The sequence below is a fragment of the Dama dama genome, chromosome 29 (assembly GCF_033118175.1).
Source record: "Dama dama isolate Ldn47 chromosome 29, ASM3311817v1, whole genome shotgun sequence".
Lineage (NCBI taxonomy): Eukaryota > Metazoa > Chordata > Mammalia > Artiodactyla > Cervidae > Dama > Dama dama.
Window position 1 is genome coordinate 20,898,223 of NC_083709.1, and position 17,525 is coordinate 20,915,747.

Below are 17,525 nucleotides of genomic sequence, written 5' to 3' on the forward strand. Positions count from 1 at the left end.
AAGATCAGAGTCCTGAGAATGGACTATCCTGTATATTTCAGGCTGAAGGCAGCATTCTTTTGAGTTTGAGGAACCCTCGGTGCAGAGTCAGCTTGACCAAGCACAGGCAACAGACCACACATGTTAGAGCTAAAGGAATGGATCCGGTATGGAGTCAGGTTTGTTCTTCTCTGTTACAGAGTTTGTGATTAAAGTGAACATTGATTGTTTCCCTGCTGAGATTAGTAATAAGATAAGTGTGTCAACTTGCACCAGTTTTATTCAGCTTTCTTCTGAAGCCATAGGAGGTGCCATATGGGAAAGAAGCAAAATAAAAGGCGTAAGGATTGGAAAAGAAGAAATAAAACCCATGTATTCCCAAATGGCATGACTGTTTGCATAGAAATTTTTAAGAACTCTACAGAACAGTAACTCTCTAGAGCCAATAAGTGAATTAGTGAATTGCATAATACAAGTGAATTAATAAATTCTATATACCAGCAACAAAAAGTTTGAAAATGACACTTTAAAAACAATTCAATTTACAGAAGCATCAAAGAATGTAAAATAGTTAAGAATAAATCTAATAGAGATGTAGAAGATCTGTACTTGTAAAACTATAAAACTATAAAATAATGCTGAGGGAAATTAAAGACCCAGATAAATGAAAACTTACATCCATGGATTTGAAGGCTCACTACTGTTAAAAATGTCATTTCTCCTCAAGTTCACCTGTAGGTTTGATGTAGTTCTGATCAAAACCCCAATATGCTTTTTTAAAAATAGGAATTGGCAAACTGAATAGTTCATGACAGTGAAAGCCACTCAGAGGTGTCTGACGCTTTGCGACCCTAGGGCCAAGAGGCTCCTCTGTCCATGAGATTCTCCGGGCAAGAAAATTTCATGGCAAAATCCAAAGATCCCAGAACGGTCAATGTACTTTTTTTTCCTTAGTATTTTTTAATTGATTTGGTTGTACCAGGCTTCAGTTGTGGCACACAGGATCTTCAGTTCCAACATGTGGGATCTAGTTCCCCACGAGGGATCACACCAAGGCCCTCTGCACTGGGAGCAAAAGTTTTAGCCACTGGACCACCAGGTAAGTCCCAGCGTAGTCTTTACAAAGAGAAATAAAGCAGTATAAACAAATAGATAAGTGGAACAGAATAAAATCAGATATAGTACACAGTCAGTTGGTTTTTTGACAAAGGTGCCAAGGCTATTAAAAGGGAAAAGTTTTCGATGAAATAGTTTGTGTGAAACAAGTACAAGTATGGAAAAAGTGAAAGCTTGACCTCTACCTCATACCACAACAAAATTAATTTGAGATGCCCATAACCTAAAGGTAAAAGCTGAAAACACAAAGACCCTAAAAGAAAACAAAGAATATCTTTCTGACCTCGGAGTAGGCAAAGATTCACCAAAGAGGACACAAAAGGCAATAATCAACGAAAAAACTGGTAAATTTATTTATTATTTAAATTTATTTAGTTTTCACCAAAATAAATTTATGCTCAAAAGACACCTTAAAGAGAATGATGTAAGACAGACTGGGAGAGGATATTTGGACTACATATATTTGACAACAGTGCACTATTTCATACCAGGCAAAAGCCCAAACCAAACAAGCGAACAACAGACTGACGAACGTGTGTATTTCCTGGACTTGCATCACCTGAAGCTCTCACACTCCAGGCGGGAAGGCACCACGGGATGGCCACTTTGGCAGACAGGTGACAGTCTCCTGTAAAGTTAAGACACTAGACCACAGGACCCAGACAACCTGGGCAAAGTGGTTACACCCGCATACATTTCCCCACACTCACGGAATTATAAATTAACACCTATGCATTTTATCGTATCTAAACTTTACGGCCCTAAAAGCAAAACAGAAAGTCTAAGATGACGTGAACACCAAAGAGCAACTCGCGGGGATCCCCTTGGGTCCCTCGGGATCCGCGAGCCCGAGAGGAAAGGAAACCGCGCAGGGAGCCTGGGCGTCCCGCCCCCACCGCTAGTTGCAGTTTCGATTTTTCCTCCGCAGCCCGGGTTCCCCTGCAGCTCCGCCTCCGCGCTGGGTGCTCACTTGGGAAAATTTCTCGCGCCTCACAGCTGTGTTTTCTCGGAGCGCAGCTGAGCCGAGCGCAGCCGAGCGGAGCGCAGGCGAGGCAGGTGGGCGCGGGGAGCTGAGCCGCTGGAATGACGGCCGAACAGCGGCGGAATTTGCACGCCTTCCGCGGCTATGTCAGGAAGATCCTGGACCCTACCTACATCCTGAGCTACATGACTCCCTGGTTTAAGGATGGTGAGTGGTTGCCGCTTGTTCATTGGGGCAAGAAAACAGTTCAGGACTTCTTTCTTATTCCCCTTCCACCCCCATCCCGGTCTTTCAAACAATACAGTAAACCCCGGGTTTGTGGCAAGATCTTCGCAATATTTTAGACTGGGGATTGTCAAGAGTTTGAGAAGCCCTTGGAGGCCAAGATAGGGAAACTGAGTCCCAGCGAAGTGAAACGACTTGCTTAGAGCTGCACATTTGTTTAGACTTAAAGCTGGGGAAACATGTCGCTGTTCGTTTCATTTATTTCTACTAATAGTTGTGTCCGTCTACTGTGTTGGTCTTTGCGCTGACATCAGAGATTCAGAATAAGATACAAGCCCTTCCTTAAAATACTTTAAAGTCCAAGGGGTTGGTGGAGACAGGTGAGGACTGAAGTACACAAATGATAAGAAAGTGCTGTACTCCGGAAGAAGTTGAGACTCACTCTGCCAGATCTTGATCTTATCAGCAGATAACTGGAAACTTTTATAAATTTGATTTTTATTTTATATTGGTTATAGTTGATTTACAATGTTGCATTAGTTTCATGTACAGCAAAGTGATTCAGTTATACCTATATATACCACCGATGCCATTCAGATATACCTATACCATTCTTTTTCAGATTCTTTTCTCATATAGCTTATCACAGAATATTGAGTAGAGTTCTAGGCACTATCCAGTGGGTGCTCCATAGATTACCTGTTTTGTATATAGTAGTGTGTATATGCTAATCCAAGACTCTTAATTTAGCTCTCCCCCACCTCTCCCCTTTGGGAACCATAAGTTTGTTTTCATGGTCTGTGAGTCTGTTTCTGTTTTGTAAACAAGTTCATTTGTATCATTTTTAAGATTCCACATATAAGTGATATATTTGTCTTCCTCTGTCTGAGTTCACTTAGTATGATAATCCCTAGGTATATCCATGTTGCTGCAAATGGCATTATGTCATTCTTTTTTATGGCTGAGTAATATTCCATTGTATGTATGTCCCATATCTTTTTAATCCATTCCTCTGTCATTGGAGATCTAGGTTGCCTCCATGTCTTGGCTACTGTAAATAGTGCTGTAATAAATACTGGGGTGCATGTATCTTTTCAAATTATGAGAGGAGCAAGACTCACTGGAGTGAACGGCTTTAGGCTTCAATTCAGGTGTTTCCGCACAGCATTTGAGTCCCATGATGATGGATAATGGCCATTTCACAGATTTGTATTGAGGTACTTTGTGCCAGGGGTAAGCAGAGCCTTGGGGAGAAGAGAAGGGAGGGGCTGCCTGGAAAGAGTGAGGTGAAAGAGGGAGTCTGCTCCAAACGCCTACATAACTTTCCTGATGTGAGTCAGTTTTTGGAAACTGTATTAAAGCTGACAGGTAACTTGAGTGCTAATTGCTCTGTAAAAGCAAAGCACAGGTTGTGGAGTGAGGAGTGAAAGAATACCACCAACACAAAGGACTCCCACTTTGTTGCTATGCTCAGAGACAAGTAACAAAATAACATCCTAATGGCCACAGAGTAGTTGGGGCCCTTGAAGAATGTGAGCCATGCAAGACATCTGTCTCTTCTAGAAATGCTCCAAAAAGTCAAACACTAACAATGATAGGAATCCCCTTCTTTCATGTATTAGTATACTGATTTAATAACCAGCAACTTAGCACCAGTTAAGGTGTGTGTCAGGCCTGAGGCTAGCATTGGCTAGCATTAACACATACTACTACACATAATAGTTAATAGGAAGCATCCTTTTAGGAAATGAAGGATCGATAAGAATGGTTCTACTCTGAGATTAGAGAGCATATGTGAAGTCAGGTAACTGAACAATAGATAATAAAAGTGTGATGACTGTGTTGATGGAAAACCATAGTGTGCTTATGGGAGTGCATAGGTGGGATTATTTTTTAATATATATTAACTTTAATTTATAGTTGTAATACATCACAATAAAAATACCAAAAGTTTCTGTGAAGTATGTATCTGTCTGAATAAACCTTAAAAAAAAAAGACAATAAACTCCTCATAAAACAAAACAAAAAAACCCCAAAAGGTAAGTTTATAAAGTGAGCTTGAGGGCTTCTCTGGTAGCTCCGTGGTAAAGAATTGCCTGCCAGTGCAGGAGACATGGATTCAGTCCCTGATCCGGGAAGATCCCACGTGCCGCGGAGCAGCTAAGCCCGTGGGCCACAGCTATTGAGCCTGTGCTCTAGAGCCCGAGAGCCACAACTACTGAGCCTCCTGCTGCAACCACTGAAGCCTGTGTGCCTAGACTGTGCTCCAACAAAAGAAGCCACTGCAGTGAGAGGCCTCCACACAACTAGAGAGTAGCCCCTACTCTCTGCAGCTAGAGAGCCGCCCATGCAGCAATGAGGGCCCAGTGCAGCCAGAAATAAATAATTTTTTAAAAGCAAGCTTAAAAATACTGTGTATAATATTATCTTATTTTTGAATGTTAACAATACCCTAGAGTTTTTATTTCAAGTCCTGCCCCATAGGCAGCTGTTTTCATGTAGTTGGTTTACATCTTTCCTGTTTATTTCTTTGTATTTTATCACATAAACTCTTTGCTTTTCACCCCACTTTTCCTGTTTTCTGTTACACTGATTAAATTATCTGTCCCTCCCCCATCTTGTTTTCTCAGCTCTTTTGGTTAAATCCTAACCCCAGGCTTCAGAATGTGACCTTAAGACTCAGCAATCTTGTGCCTAGCTGTATATGTACTTAAGAGAAATGAATATATATGTCCACACAAAAACTTGTACATGAACGCTTATAGCATTACTGTTCATACAAGAAAAAATGTAGAAACCTAAATGCCCATTAACTGATGAATAGATAGACAAAACTGGTGTATCCATACACTGGATTATTATTCAGCAGGGAAAAGGATTAAATATGATCCATGATTACAACATGGATGAACCTTGAAAACATTATGCTAAGTGAAAGAACCCAGCCATGAGGACCACATACTCTATGATCCCATTCATATGAAATGTCCAAAATAGGCAAATCCATAGTTACCACACGGGAAGTGGGGAATGACTGCTAATGGGTATAAGATTTCTTTCTACAGTAATAAAAAGGCAGTAAAATTATACAGTGGTAATGGATTTACAGCTCTAAAAGCCACTGAATTTTATACTTTAAAAGGGTTTGTTTTATTGTTGCATAGACCTTGGCAGAAAAGGGAGGCGTTCCTTCCTGTCTTCTTACATTCATTCAGCATACCTTTGTTAAGTGTACATTGAGTACTAGGTCTTCTAAACTCTGAGAATACAGAGGTTAACCTGCCAGACAATTGGAATTACTCCCTTAGAATTTACATCCCACTGACAATAGGACTTCCCTTGTGGCTCAGACGGTAGAGCATCTGCTTACAATGCAGGAGACCTGGGTTCAATCCCTAGGTCGGGAAGATCCTCTGGAGAAGGAAATGGCAACCCACTCCAGTACTCTTGCCTGGAAAATCCCATGGATGGAGGAGCGTGGTAGGCTACGGTCCATGGGGTCTCAAAGAGTCGGAGCAACTGACTTCGCTTTGCTTCGACAGTGGGGAAAATTATCAAATGTCACGTCATACGAAGGTAATGGTTTGGTTATCAGCCCAAACATGGAGTTACTGTGCAAAATGAGTAAGACCACCAGCTGGTTGGTGGATAGTTGTCTGTTACCTGGCCTCACTGTGTTTTCTTTAGCTCCTTCTGCCTTTTCTTTTCTACCATATTTCCTACCACCTGTTGACCTGAAATAAATAGACTGCCAGATATTTCTCCAGCAAAGACAAACTTTTTCAGGATCATCAGAGAACTGCAGTCTGGAATGTGCAATCATGGCAGCCACATGCAGGTCCCTGCAGGGCAAAGGAAGAACACTTCTATAGAGGAGAAAAGGAGGCTGGGAGGAGCTGTAGTAAACAGTCAGTGGCTTTTCCTCGGTTCAGTCCTTGCCAGGAAAGAAGAGAAGTCTGACTTCTTCCTCTTGGGCTCTGCTATGGGCACAGGGCATGAGAGCGCCCCTTTCTGGTCTCCTGGCTCCATTGTGATTTCTGTTTACTAAGTTTTTCACATGTCTTAGCAAAAGCCTGGAAAAAGGACCAAGAAAGGACCTCTGTTTATTCTAACTCTGGTTGCTGTTCAGTTCAGTTCAGTTCAGTCACTCAGTCGTGTCCGACTGTTTGCAACCCCATGGACTGCAGCCTGCCAGGCCTCCCTGTCCATCACCAACTCTTGGAGCTTACTCAAACTCATGTCCATTGTGTTGGTGATGCCATCCAACCATCTCATCCTCTGTTGTCCCCCTTTCCTCCTGTCTTCAATCTTTCCCAGCTTCAGGGTCTTTTCAGATGAATCAGTTCTTCGCATCAGGTGGCCAAAGTACTGGAGCCTCAGCTTTAGCATCAGTCCTTCCAATGAATATTCAGTACTGATTTCCTTTAGGATTGACTGGTTGGATCTCCTTGCAGTCCAAGGGACTCTCAAGAGTCTTCTCCAACACCACAGTTCAAAAGCATCAGTTCTTTGTGGTGCTCAGCTTTCTTTATAGTCCAACTCTTACATCCATACATGACTACTGGAAAAACCATAGCTTTGGCTAGACGGCTAGACGGACCTTTGTTGGCAAAGTAATGTCTCTGCTTTTTAATGTGCTCTCTAGGTTGGTCATAACTTTTCTTCCAAGAAGCAAGTGTCTTTTAATTGCGGATGGCTCCAGTCACCATCCACAATGATTCTGGAGCCCAAAAAATAAAGTCAGTCACTGTTTCCCCATCTGTTTGCCATGTAGTGATGGGACCAGATGACATGATCTTAGTTTTCTGAATGTTGAGCTTTAAGCCAACTTTTTCACTGTCCTCTTTCACTTTCATCAAGAGGCTCTTTTGTTCTTCGCTTTCTGCCATAAGGGTGGTGTCATCTGCATATCTGAGGTTATTGATATTTCTCCCAGCAATCTGGATTCCAGCTTGTGCTTCATCCAGCCCAGTGTTTCTCATGATGTACTCTGCATAGAAGTTAAATAAGCAGGGTGACAATATACAGCCTGACATACTCCTTTCCTGAGTTGGAACCAGTCTGTTGTTGCATGTCCAGTTCTGTCTGTTGCTTCCTGACCTGCATACAGATGTCTCAAGAGGCAGATAAGGTGGTCTGGTATTCCCATCTCTTGAAGAATTTTCCACAGTTTATTGTGATCCACACAGTCAAAGGCTTTGGCATAGTCAATAAAGCAGAAGTAGATTTTTTTTGGAACTCTCTTGCTTTTTCGATGATCCAACAGATGTTGGCCATTTGATCTCTGGCTCCTCTGCCTTTTCTAAATCCAGCTTGAACATCTGGAAGTTCACAGTTCATGTACTGTTAAAGCCTGGCTTGGTGAATTTTGAACATTACTTCACTAGCGTGTGAGATGAGTGCAGGTTTGTGGTAGTTTGAGCATTCTTTGGCATTTCCTTTCTTAGGGATTGGAATGAAAACTGACCTTTTCCAGTCCTGTGGCCACTGCTGAGTTTTCCAGATTTGCTGGTTGCTGTGTCCACTGTAATTGTCACTGATGACAGAAGTGGTCCTATCCTCACGCCCTTTTAGTCCTGTGATTAATTCAGACTTTTGAACAAGAAACATTCAAATGTTAGAAGAAGCCATGGTTTTTCTACCTAACCTGGTGCTACCATGACTTCTCACTTGTTAAGGGGAGACTCTTGCAAACATCTTTAAGAAACTCATTTTCTTAAAACTGCCCTCCAGCGTGTGTCCAGACTTCTACAACAGAGAGTAGAAGTTTCCAGAGAGGCTGGGGGTAGGGGTGGGGGGCAGTGAAGAATGGGTATGATTGATCAAGACAGAGAACTTGCTGCTTTCCTGCAGGTCCTTCCATTGCTGTGAATCCCCAGCCCCGATGGAGAAGATCTGACAACCCTTGCAATGATTAATGGTCTGCCCTCCAGTGATTAGCGGTCTTCCCTCCAATGATTAGCGGTTCTGCAGTTTGATGAGTCCCTCTTGCCTCTGTTTGTAGATGTGGTGCAGAATATTCAGGCCGAGAAAAACAACAAGGGGCCCACAGAGGCTGCTTCACTTTTCCTCCAGATCCTATTGGAGCTCCAGGAGGAAGGCTGGTTCCGCGGCTTTCTGGATGCCCTTCACCAAGCAGGTTAGTTCATTCTTTTTACTCACAAATCAGAGTATAGTACTTGAGTGTTTAAAGATTCTGTAAAGGTGAAATTCTATTAGTTTATAAGTATCCACATTTAGTTTATGTCTCTTAATCTGAAGCAATGTAAAGACTATTTTCAGGCAGATGCTATAACTGCCTACTTGAAATTTCCAAAGGAATCTACAGAGAGGTTATTACAACTAATGGGACAGTGTAGCAAGTTTATTGGATTTAAGATCAGTATACAAAAATTAGTTGTATTTCCACCCACTGGGAAAAATGGCAAATGTAATCCAAAATGAGATACCAGTTCTAATAGTAACAAAAGTTACAATATATTTAGCAATACATCTAGCCAAAGATGTGTGGAGTCTGAATAGAGAAAATGATAAAAGATTTTTGAAAAAATGTAAAGAAATTCTAGGGAATTCCTTGGTGGTCGAATGGTTAGAAGTCTTTCACTGCCATGGCCTGGATTCAATCCCTGGTTGGGGAACTGAGATCCTGCAAGCTGTGCGGCAAAGCCGAGAAAAAAAAAAAAGTCCAAGCTAAGTGGAGGCATATACCTGTGCACATAGAGAGGAGGACCGTAAAAGCGTCAGTGCTCCCTACATTGAGTGATGCATTCAATACAATTCTAAACAAAAATCCCGCATTCTTCTTTATGAACTTGACAAGCAGATTCTAAACTGTATGTGGAAGAATTATGACCCAAGAATAGTCAGTGCACTTCTAAAGAAGAATTCAGTAGGTTGGGGGTTCCTTTTTTAGATATCAAGATCTATTAAAAGTCATAGGCATTGATACAGTGTGATGCTGGCCCTGGTATTGAACAACTGACCAATGAGACAGAATGGCGAGCCTTCAATCAGACTCATATATTTATGGAATTCTGATGTACTGGAGATCACCAGGAAAAGAGGATTATTCAGAAAGGAGGGACTTTTTCATACATTGCAGTGGGCCATTTAAAATGGGATAATGTTAAAAACCAGGCAAACCCTAACTTTCATATCCGTGGATACAAATAAACTTGTCTTCCTTAACCTCATTCCATGTACATACATACACTTGTAAATACACAATAAGTCAAAGGAATTCAAGACTTAATTCATGATAGCAAAAGTTTAACTATTTTAGATTAGTATACAGAAGAGCATTTTTCTGACCTTAGGGTATGACAGGATTTATGAGATAAGACATTAAAACATTAACCTAGATTGATAGATTTGAGGACATTAAAATTAAGAGTATCTGTTTATCAAAAAATACTATACAGAAAGTGAAAAAACAAGTGACAGACTGGGGGAGGATATTTTCAAACTACATTATCACGAAAGAATTAGTTTCCACGATATATTTAAAAGGCTTAAAATCAATTAGGAAAAAAAAAATGTTTACAGGGCAAAAGATGTGAACTGACTCTTCAAAGAATAGGAAACATGAAAAGTTAATAAACATGAGAAAAGATTCTCCGCCCTGTTAGCAATTACGAAGTTGTAAATTAGAAACATAATAGCAAAATCTAGGAAGTCCAACAGTGGGAAGGCTTGAAGAGGATTTTTAATAATAGGAAAATTTAAAGATGACAATAGGGAGTGTAAATGCTACAACTGTTTTGAAAAACAATCGGCATCAGCTCCTATAGTTACAGCTCTCCTTCTATCCAGCAGTTTCACTATTAAGTATATGCCCAGAAAAATTCTTAACACATATATTCCAGAATACACTTACAAAGAATGTTCATACTATAATCAGTTGGTAATGCCAAAAACAAGCAAGCAAAGAAACAAAGCTAGAAGCAACCCCAGTATCCTTCAGGAAGAGAATGGATAAATACATTTTGTGATATTCACACAAGTTGATTATCCTGCAGTGGAGATGTATGAACATAGCTACAGATGACAGCACAGGTGAAGCTTAGAAGTGTAATATTAAACTTTTTAAAAAGTCAGAGAAAATTGCATTTAGTGAAGAATATAATTAAAACATTTCAAGCAAGCTTGAACTAAACATGTATTCTTTAGAGAACTGAACATATGCCACACAACTATTCAAAGAAATCAAGAGTGATAAATCAAATACCGGATAGTGGTATCTTTGAAGGAAGCTAGAAGAGTGAGAGAGACGAGACACAGACCCACAAAGGTACTGGAATATTCCAGGTATTAAGCTGGATAATAGCTTCATATGTGCTGATATGGTCTTTATAGCCCAATGAAAAGAGTGTGGGCCTTATAGTCAGACAAGCCTGGTGGTTCTCTGAAGAGAAACTTAGAGCCAAGCATTCCTGGATAATTCTAGTTGGAAATAATTTTTTCATTCAAATTTCCCATTGTATTTACTTGGTAAGGCCCTGAGGGGCAGGAATTGACATTTATATTTCTTTTTGCACTTTTTACTGCTTTGCACTGAGAAGATACTTAGCATGATGGTTTGACTCAATTGAAAGGCAAATCAGAGATTGTAGGTGAAGTCCATGGGGTACCTTGGAAGGAAGACATCTTACTAAGACCACATAATAAGACTTCAAATTTATTCTCAGTGAAAGTGTTAGTCACTCAGTTGTGTCCAACTCTTTGCGACCCATGGACTCTAGCCGGCCAGGCTTCTCTGTCCATGGGATTCTCCAGCAAGAATATTGCAGTGGATAGCCATTCCCTTCTCCAGGGTATCTTTCTGACCCAGGGATTGAACCCAGGGTTCTTACCACTAGCTCCACCTGAAATGTGGGGTCCCTAAAATGAATATTGAATTTTCTTTTTGAAAGATCATAAATAATGGAAGTGATTTACAGTTGTTTTCAGTTCTCTCACAATACATTCAAATGTGATTTCTATCTTAATCTCAACATATTTTTTTAGTTGGTGTCCTAAGAGCCCTATTTGTTTCCCACTTTGCAGGTTATTCTGGACTTTATGAAGCCATTGAAAGTTGGGATTTCCAAAAAATTGAAAAATTGGAGGAGTATAGATTACTTTTAAAGCGTTTACAACCAGAATTTAAAACCACAATCAATCCAGAAGATATCCTTCCTGAAATATCTGGATGTTTAATTAATCAGGAATGTGAAGAAATTATTCAGGTATTTTAATTAATGTTAAATATTGAATTTGGGGGAAAATTTGACCATGAGGAATGTCTTCTGTTTCCTATGTTATTTTAGAACTGAGCAAGATCATTAAAATTTACTAAAGTCCTCAAATCTAAGGCACAGTTACCTAGAAGGATACTTTTATTTGTGATCTGAGTAATCAATTTGTGTCACAAATTTTTTTCAGGTTTGCCCTATTTTCAGTTAAAATTACTTTATTACTTTTGTGAATAATGTTTTATACAAATTTAAATAAAATCAAATAGTTTAGCAAATAAAAAGAAAAAAGGTTGTGGACTCCAGTGGTTAAGTATTCAGTCTCTGGACACAAATCAATTTTGTTAATCCAAGCTCAGCCACTTACTAGTGGTGTGATCTTGGGCACATTTAGTTTCCTGTATAAAATGGGAATAATAATGGTACCTTATTAGTAAGGTATTCTTATAGGCTTTGAGTGAGATAATATGTGTAAAGTGCTTACATACCTCTGGCACATAATAGTAATTGCTCAGTGAATTTTAATTATCATGATTAATAATAAGAACCATGTAAGTCTCACTATCGAGAAAAAACTATTCGTTAATATTTTGTTATATCCTTCCAAATATGCCTATGCCAGTATAGCCATATTTTGAATAGGTGTGAAATAGTTTGTTTTCCTGATATAGCTGATGTTAATACAATAACATCTCAGAGGAGGTAAGAACTCATGGCCTGACATGGTGATATCATGTGTAAGAGGACAAGGATAAAGGGAAGTGTGTCTTAAAAGATCAAGTTGCATGGGGGCAAGAACAGTCACGAAAGAGACCTAGTGAACCAGAGTATACAATGATTTTAAATTTGATAGTATTTGAATTGATGTTTCTTCAGTAAAAACTCATAAGATGAAAACTTTTGAAACACATGATCAGTCCATTGCAATTGTCTTCCTTAGATAAGTTCCAACAAGGGGCTGATGGCAGGTGCAGAGAAAATGGTTGAATGCCTTCTCAGATCAGACAAGGAGAACTGGCCCAAAACTTTGAAACTTGCATTGGAGAAAGAAGAGAGCAAGTTCAGCGAACTGTGGATGGTAGAGAAAGGTAGGATATTCGGAAGGGTGTGAGGGTCTGAAAAGAGGCCCTTCTTCATAGTTCTGCTTGGAGCTTCTTACATTCCTACCTGCTTTTCACTCACTGTCAGAAACATTTTCCCCTTCAAATACTCTTAGCTATATCTCTAGTGAGAGGCCAGTGTGAAGTTGAGTTCTGGGAGGTAGGTGGTTTTTTGTCTACAGAATTAGTTGGGTTGTATATATCCCCTGAAAATGGATCAGGACAAACCCTTTCATCCAGAATTAGCCTATCTGCCCAGAGTATTTGGGGGAAAGGCAGAGTCTGAGCTCACTCTCTGGGTTTAGATGATGAGAGAAATAGCTTGAAAATTCTAGAGTTAAAGGTTCAAACTCCACAACTCACTGCCTTTTCAGAATAGAATCATCTGAGACACTATCTGGTGGTTCTCTTGCCTAGAATCCATCTGGAACTGAACTAGAACAAGATTAAAAGGAAGAGTCTGTTTTGATTAAGTGGCTGAGCTATCACTTGGCTTCCTGAAGCTAATAACATCTTCTCAGAGCATTATTTTAAAGGCTGAGTTTGGTAAACCATCTGAGGTCTGGTCTTAGCCTTTCAGAGTCTTCTTTAAGATTATAATTGTTTCAGAAATTATCTGTCTAAATACACATCTGGTGTCTTGGGTCGGGTCAGGAATGGAAGACAAGCGTGTTTCTGCTAATAGGGCTTGTCTTTGGTGTGGTTGTGGATCACCTAGGGATCTTGTTAAAATGAAGCTTCTGATTCAGTTGGGGCTCAAGTGTTTGCATTTCCAACAAGCTCCTAAAGAAGTTTCTGGTCTGTCTTCCACACTGTGAATAATAAAGTCCTAACCAACTCTGGAGTTCAAGCTTCAAATCGAGATTTCAAATTCAAAAAGATTTGTTTAGTTGTTTTAAAAGGTAGAGGGAATGGTTATGAGAAATCGTAATGGAAGTTTAAAATTTTATGACCTCTTTGTAGGGCTTTCACCATCAAGATCATAATCAGACAGAGATTATAAGATGTGTTTTGTTTTCATAAAGGTGCAGAAAATATTCAAGTGAAAGATCTTGAGGATGATGAAATGAAAACTTTGGACGTACAGATTGTCTACAAAGAAGAACCGGAAAACCAGAATCTTAACCAGAATTCCTGTCCTTCTTCAGGTACTCAGCATTGTTCGTTCTCTGTAATGATGTTCTTGAGGTATTTCGTGTGGGGTCATGTCTTGCAGTGCCAAAAGTCATAGCCTAATGAAAAGGTTTTTAAGGAAAAATCAGAACGAAAAGAGAATATGTGTTAAAACAGATATTTTCCCCCACAACTAGAAGTACCATTCTCTCCCTTCCATAGTGCTTGCCAGCTTCTTCCTTTTTTTTCACCCTTCTTCTTTTCGGTCTTTTTTTTTTTTTTTTATCACTAAGGATGTGCATGTCTACATTGAAAATGCAAATAGAGTCCTCCCAGAAGCTCAATGCCTGTGACATCTGAAATCAGCCCTGCTTTCTAAAGAAATACTTCTGCTCTTTGTGAATCACTTGTTCAGTTTCCTCTTAAGATCCATGGCTGATTCATGTCAATGTATGACAAAAACCACTACAATATTGTAAAGTAATTATCCTCCAACTAATAAAAATAAATGAAAAAAAAAAAAAGATCCCGGGGCTGCAATGTATGTTGATAAGTGTGTGCACTGTACAAATGTGTGGGCCCTAGAGGTTGAGCTGGGGTGAGATCCAGCCTGCATTGTTTGCCAACGCAGTGCAGTGAGGGGCTATATCCTCCAAAAGGGAGTCCTTTCTCTAATTCACACAAAGGCACTATGAGTTAACTGTGTCCCTATAAGGCCCACTTTATGTTTCTAGAAGCATATTTTCATGAGGAGACCAGAAAGCAGCATAATAAATTAAGTAAAGCATTATTTATAAAAGGGCATCAGAGAAAAAAAATAGGATCAATAAAGAAGTGTTGGAAGAAGGATGTGATTTGAGGATAAGAACAAAAGGTGAGAAATGATGGACTGTTTCTGCAACAAAATGATACATATTTTTGTCACTCCAGAATAAAATCAGTGAATGTCAATTGCTTTAAGTTTTCTGACAGGTAAAGGTCCTTAGCAAACTCAGTTAACCATTTAGAAATTTCCATTTACCTTAAAATAGGTAGGTTAGACTCAATAGATGATTTCCAAGGTCTTTCTAGCTTTTAACATTCTGTACGCTTATCTGTTAGTGAGATACCTCTGATTATTTTTTTAAAACTTTTGATTCTGTTAAGAGAGAATACCATGTGAGAGCCTGCGGAATTATAAAGCATGGTTGCTTGTTGGTAAGAGATTAGTTTGGAGTTTGGTAATTCAGTTTGGTGTTTTTCAAAGATCTTAGAAGGATTTGTTGTTGTTTTGTCTCACAGCATTTCCTTTAACCCGTGGCAATCTGTTTTGCCCTGTATTCGACTGAGCAACTTCACTTTCATTTTTCACTTTCATGCATTGGAGAAGGAAATGGCAACCCACTCCAGTATTCTTGCCTCGAGAATCCCAGGGATAGGGGAGCCTGGTGGGCTGCCGTCTATGGGGTCGCACAGAGTCGGACACGACTGAAGTGACTTAGCAGCAGCAGCAGGCCATTCTTGCTTTAGTTTCTCCTGATTAGGCTTCCATGATGATTTCAGAAAGAAATCTTTGTGGGTTTTTTTTTTCCTTTTTTCCTTCCTGCCATTGGTACTTTGCTGTTGAGGGAGAATTCTGTATTTCTAATCAGTGCAGAAGCTGGAATGGTTAATTAGAAATAAGAATTCTAAACTTTCTTAAATGAGGTGTTTCTTGCTAGAGTCATATTTCTTGTCCTTTGGAAGATAGTGTTGACTTGATTCCTCAGAGTGGTCACTATTTGCTAACTTAGTTTCTGTTGTATTACAGGAGTGCCTCCTACTTATAGCCCATTGAAACCAAGAAATTACCAACTAGAGCTTGCTTTACCTGCTCAGAAGGGAAAGAACACAATAATATGTGCTCCTACTGGTAAGCAGATGCAATTACTGAAATAGTTTATTTCTCTGTTTGCTTCCTTTTTTTCACTGGGACCAAGTAGGCAAGTTTCAATTGTCTCCTTGTTCCATTTATCTTTTGAAAAAACCATTCTATTCATGTAGTCTCCTGTTTTCAGGGACAGGAGGAAGTAGAGAAAATGCTTTCTTTTAGCTTCCTGCAGTCCCTGGCCATGTGTGAGTGCATGTTACCTAGAAAGCAGCTTGGTGTTTCAGTCAGAGTGAAAGTTCTTCAGTTGTTAACCCCCCCCCCCCATCATGTTTACTTGTCTGTTGTCTTTCTCTTTATATGTTAAAAGGTTGTGGAAAAACCTTTGTTTCACTTCTTATATGTGAACATCATCTTAAGAAATTTCCGCAAGGACGAAAGGGGAAAGTTGTCTTTTTTGCTGTTCAACTCCCAGTATATGAACAGCAGAAATCTGTGTTCTCAGAATATTTTGAAAGATTTGGGTAAGTATGAGTTGGTCCAGCTTCTTTTTCTCTAGGTCATGTAACCGATGTGTTTTCTGCTTTGTTTTGCTTTTGGAAAACCATGATTCAAAAAACTTAGAGTAGATTAAGCTTTTTTATAATTTAGATATAACTCCTTCATGGATACACCTGAAATCCTAAACTCCTTTGATTAGCTCTTGTAGAGTGAGTAAATGACTTAAGATAAATTTTATATTTAAATGGCACATTTAACTTTTTAAATTATTTTATAATTTATTTAATATTACTCTTCTATTTTCTTTCATGGTGGCTTGAAAGAATTATGGTTGGTCCTCTGTATCTGCAGGTGCCACATGGAATATATTCTATTAATACTAGCAATTCTTCCTAGATTACATTTATTGATCACTTACTATATGTCAGAGACAGTAAAGAATCTACCGACAATGTAGGAGATCCTAGTTCGATCCCTGGGTCGAGACGATCCCCTGGAGAAGGGAATGGCTACCCACTCCACATTCTTGCCTAAGGAATCTCATGGACGTAGGAGCCTGGCAGGCTACAGTCCACAGATAGCAGAGTCTGACACGACTAACACTTTCACTTTTTTCACTTTACTGTGTGTCAGGCTTTGCTCCAAGCACTTACCTTTTCTGCAAATCCATTCCTTTTGGACTTAGGGAGAATTTAATTGACATTCTGATCTTTGTGGTTCCTTATTCATATCATGGCTACTAATAGGACATTTCTGTCATCTTCCAGGTACAAAGTTGCAGGCATTTCTGGAGCGACAGCTGACAGTGTCTCTGTGGAACAGATTGTTGAGAACAATGACATCATTGTTTTAACACCACAGATTCTTGTGAACAGCCTTAAAAACGGGACTGTTCCATCACTCTCCATCTTTACTTTGATGATATTTGATGAATGCCACAACACCAATAAACACCATCCATATAATATGATCATGTTTAATTATCTAGATCAGAAACTGGGAGGATCTTCAGACTCACTGCCCCAGGTATGTCCAAAGTCAGATGGATTTCTTTCTAAATCCTATTTACTTACCCTTGTGGCCATATCGAGGATGTCCTTCTTAGATCCTTGCATACTGTACAACTCTTTAGGTTAATTTTGATTGATTCATTCATTTATTCACTTAACAAATATGTATTAGGTACCTCCATGTGTCATGCCCTGTGCTAGGCACTGGGTCACAAATATAAAAAGATAGTCCTTGCCTTCAAGCAGCTTAAGTTTTGTGGGGAGCCAAATATGTGAGAATTATGTCATAATTTATGGTAATAACACACAATGGAGTTGTACAGAAAAGAGATCAAAACGATCTTAAATGTGCTATGAAAGTAAAGTGAGACCGAATAGAAGATAGGATAGGTAAAAACTAGCAATAGTTTACAAGGAAAA

General features: G+C 39.4%; 1 protein-coding gene across 3 annotated transcripts in view; it reads left to right on the plus strand.

The window, feature by feature from the left end:
* The first annotated feature begins 2,033 nt into the window (after nt 1-2,033).
* LOC133048569 (antiviral innate immune response receptor RIG-I-like) overlaps nt 2,034-17,525 on the plus strand; it is a 69,942-nt gene continuing 54,450 nt past the window's right edge. For 2 of the 3 annotated variants that reach the window (XM_061132294.1, XM_061132296.1), the window contains exons 1-8: nt 2,035-2,284; nt 8,307-8,441; nt 11,348-11,529; nt 12,476-12,623; nt 13,661-13,783; nt 15,538-15,639; nt 15,965-16,118; nt 16,863-17,121. In XM_061132294.1, coding sequence (XP_060988277.1) covers nt 2,179-2,284; nt 8,307-8,441; nt 11,348-11,529; nt 12,476-12,623; nt 13,661-13,783; nt 15,538-15,639; nt 15,965-16,118; nt 16,863-17,121 — 1,209 coding nt within the window. In that variant the 5' untranslated portion in view covers nt 2,035-2,178. Of the gene's footprint in view, nt 2,285-8,306; nt 8,442-11,347; nt 11,530-12,475; nt 12,624-13,660; nt 13,784-15,537; nt 15,640-15,964; nt 16,119-16,862; nt 17,122-17,525 lie in introns of all 3 variants that reach the window. The other variant, XM_061132295.1, reaches the window with a different exon arrangement.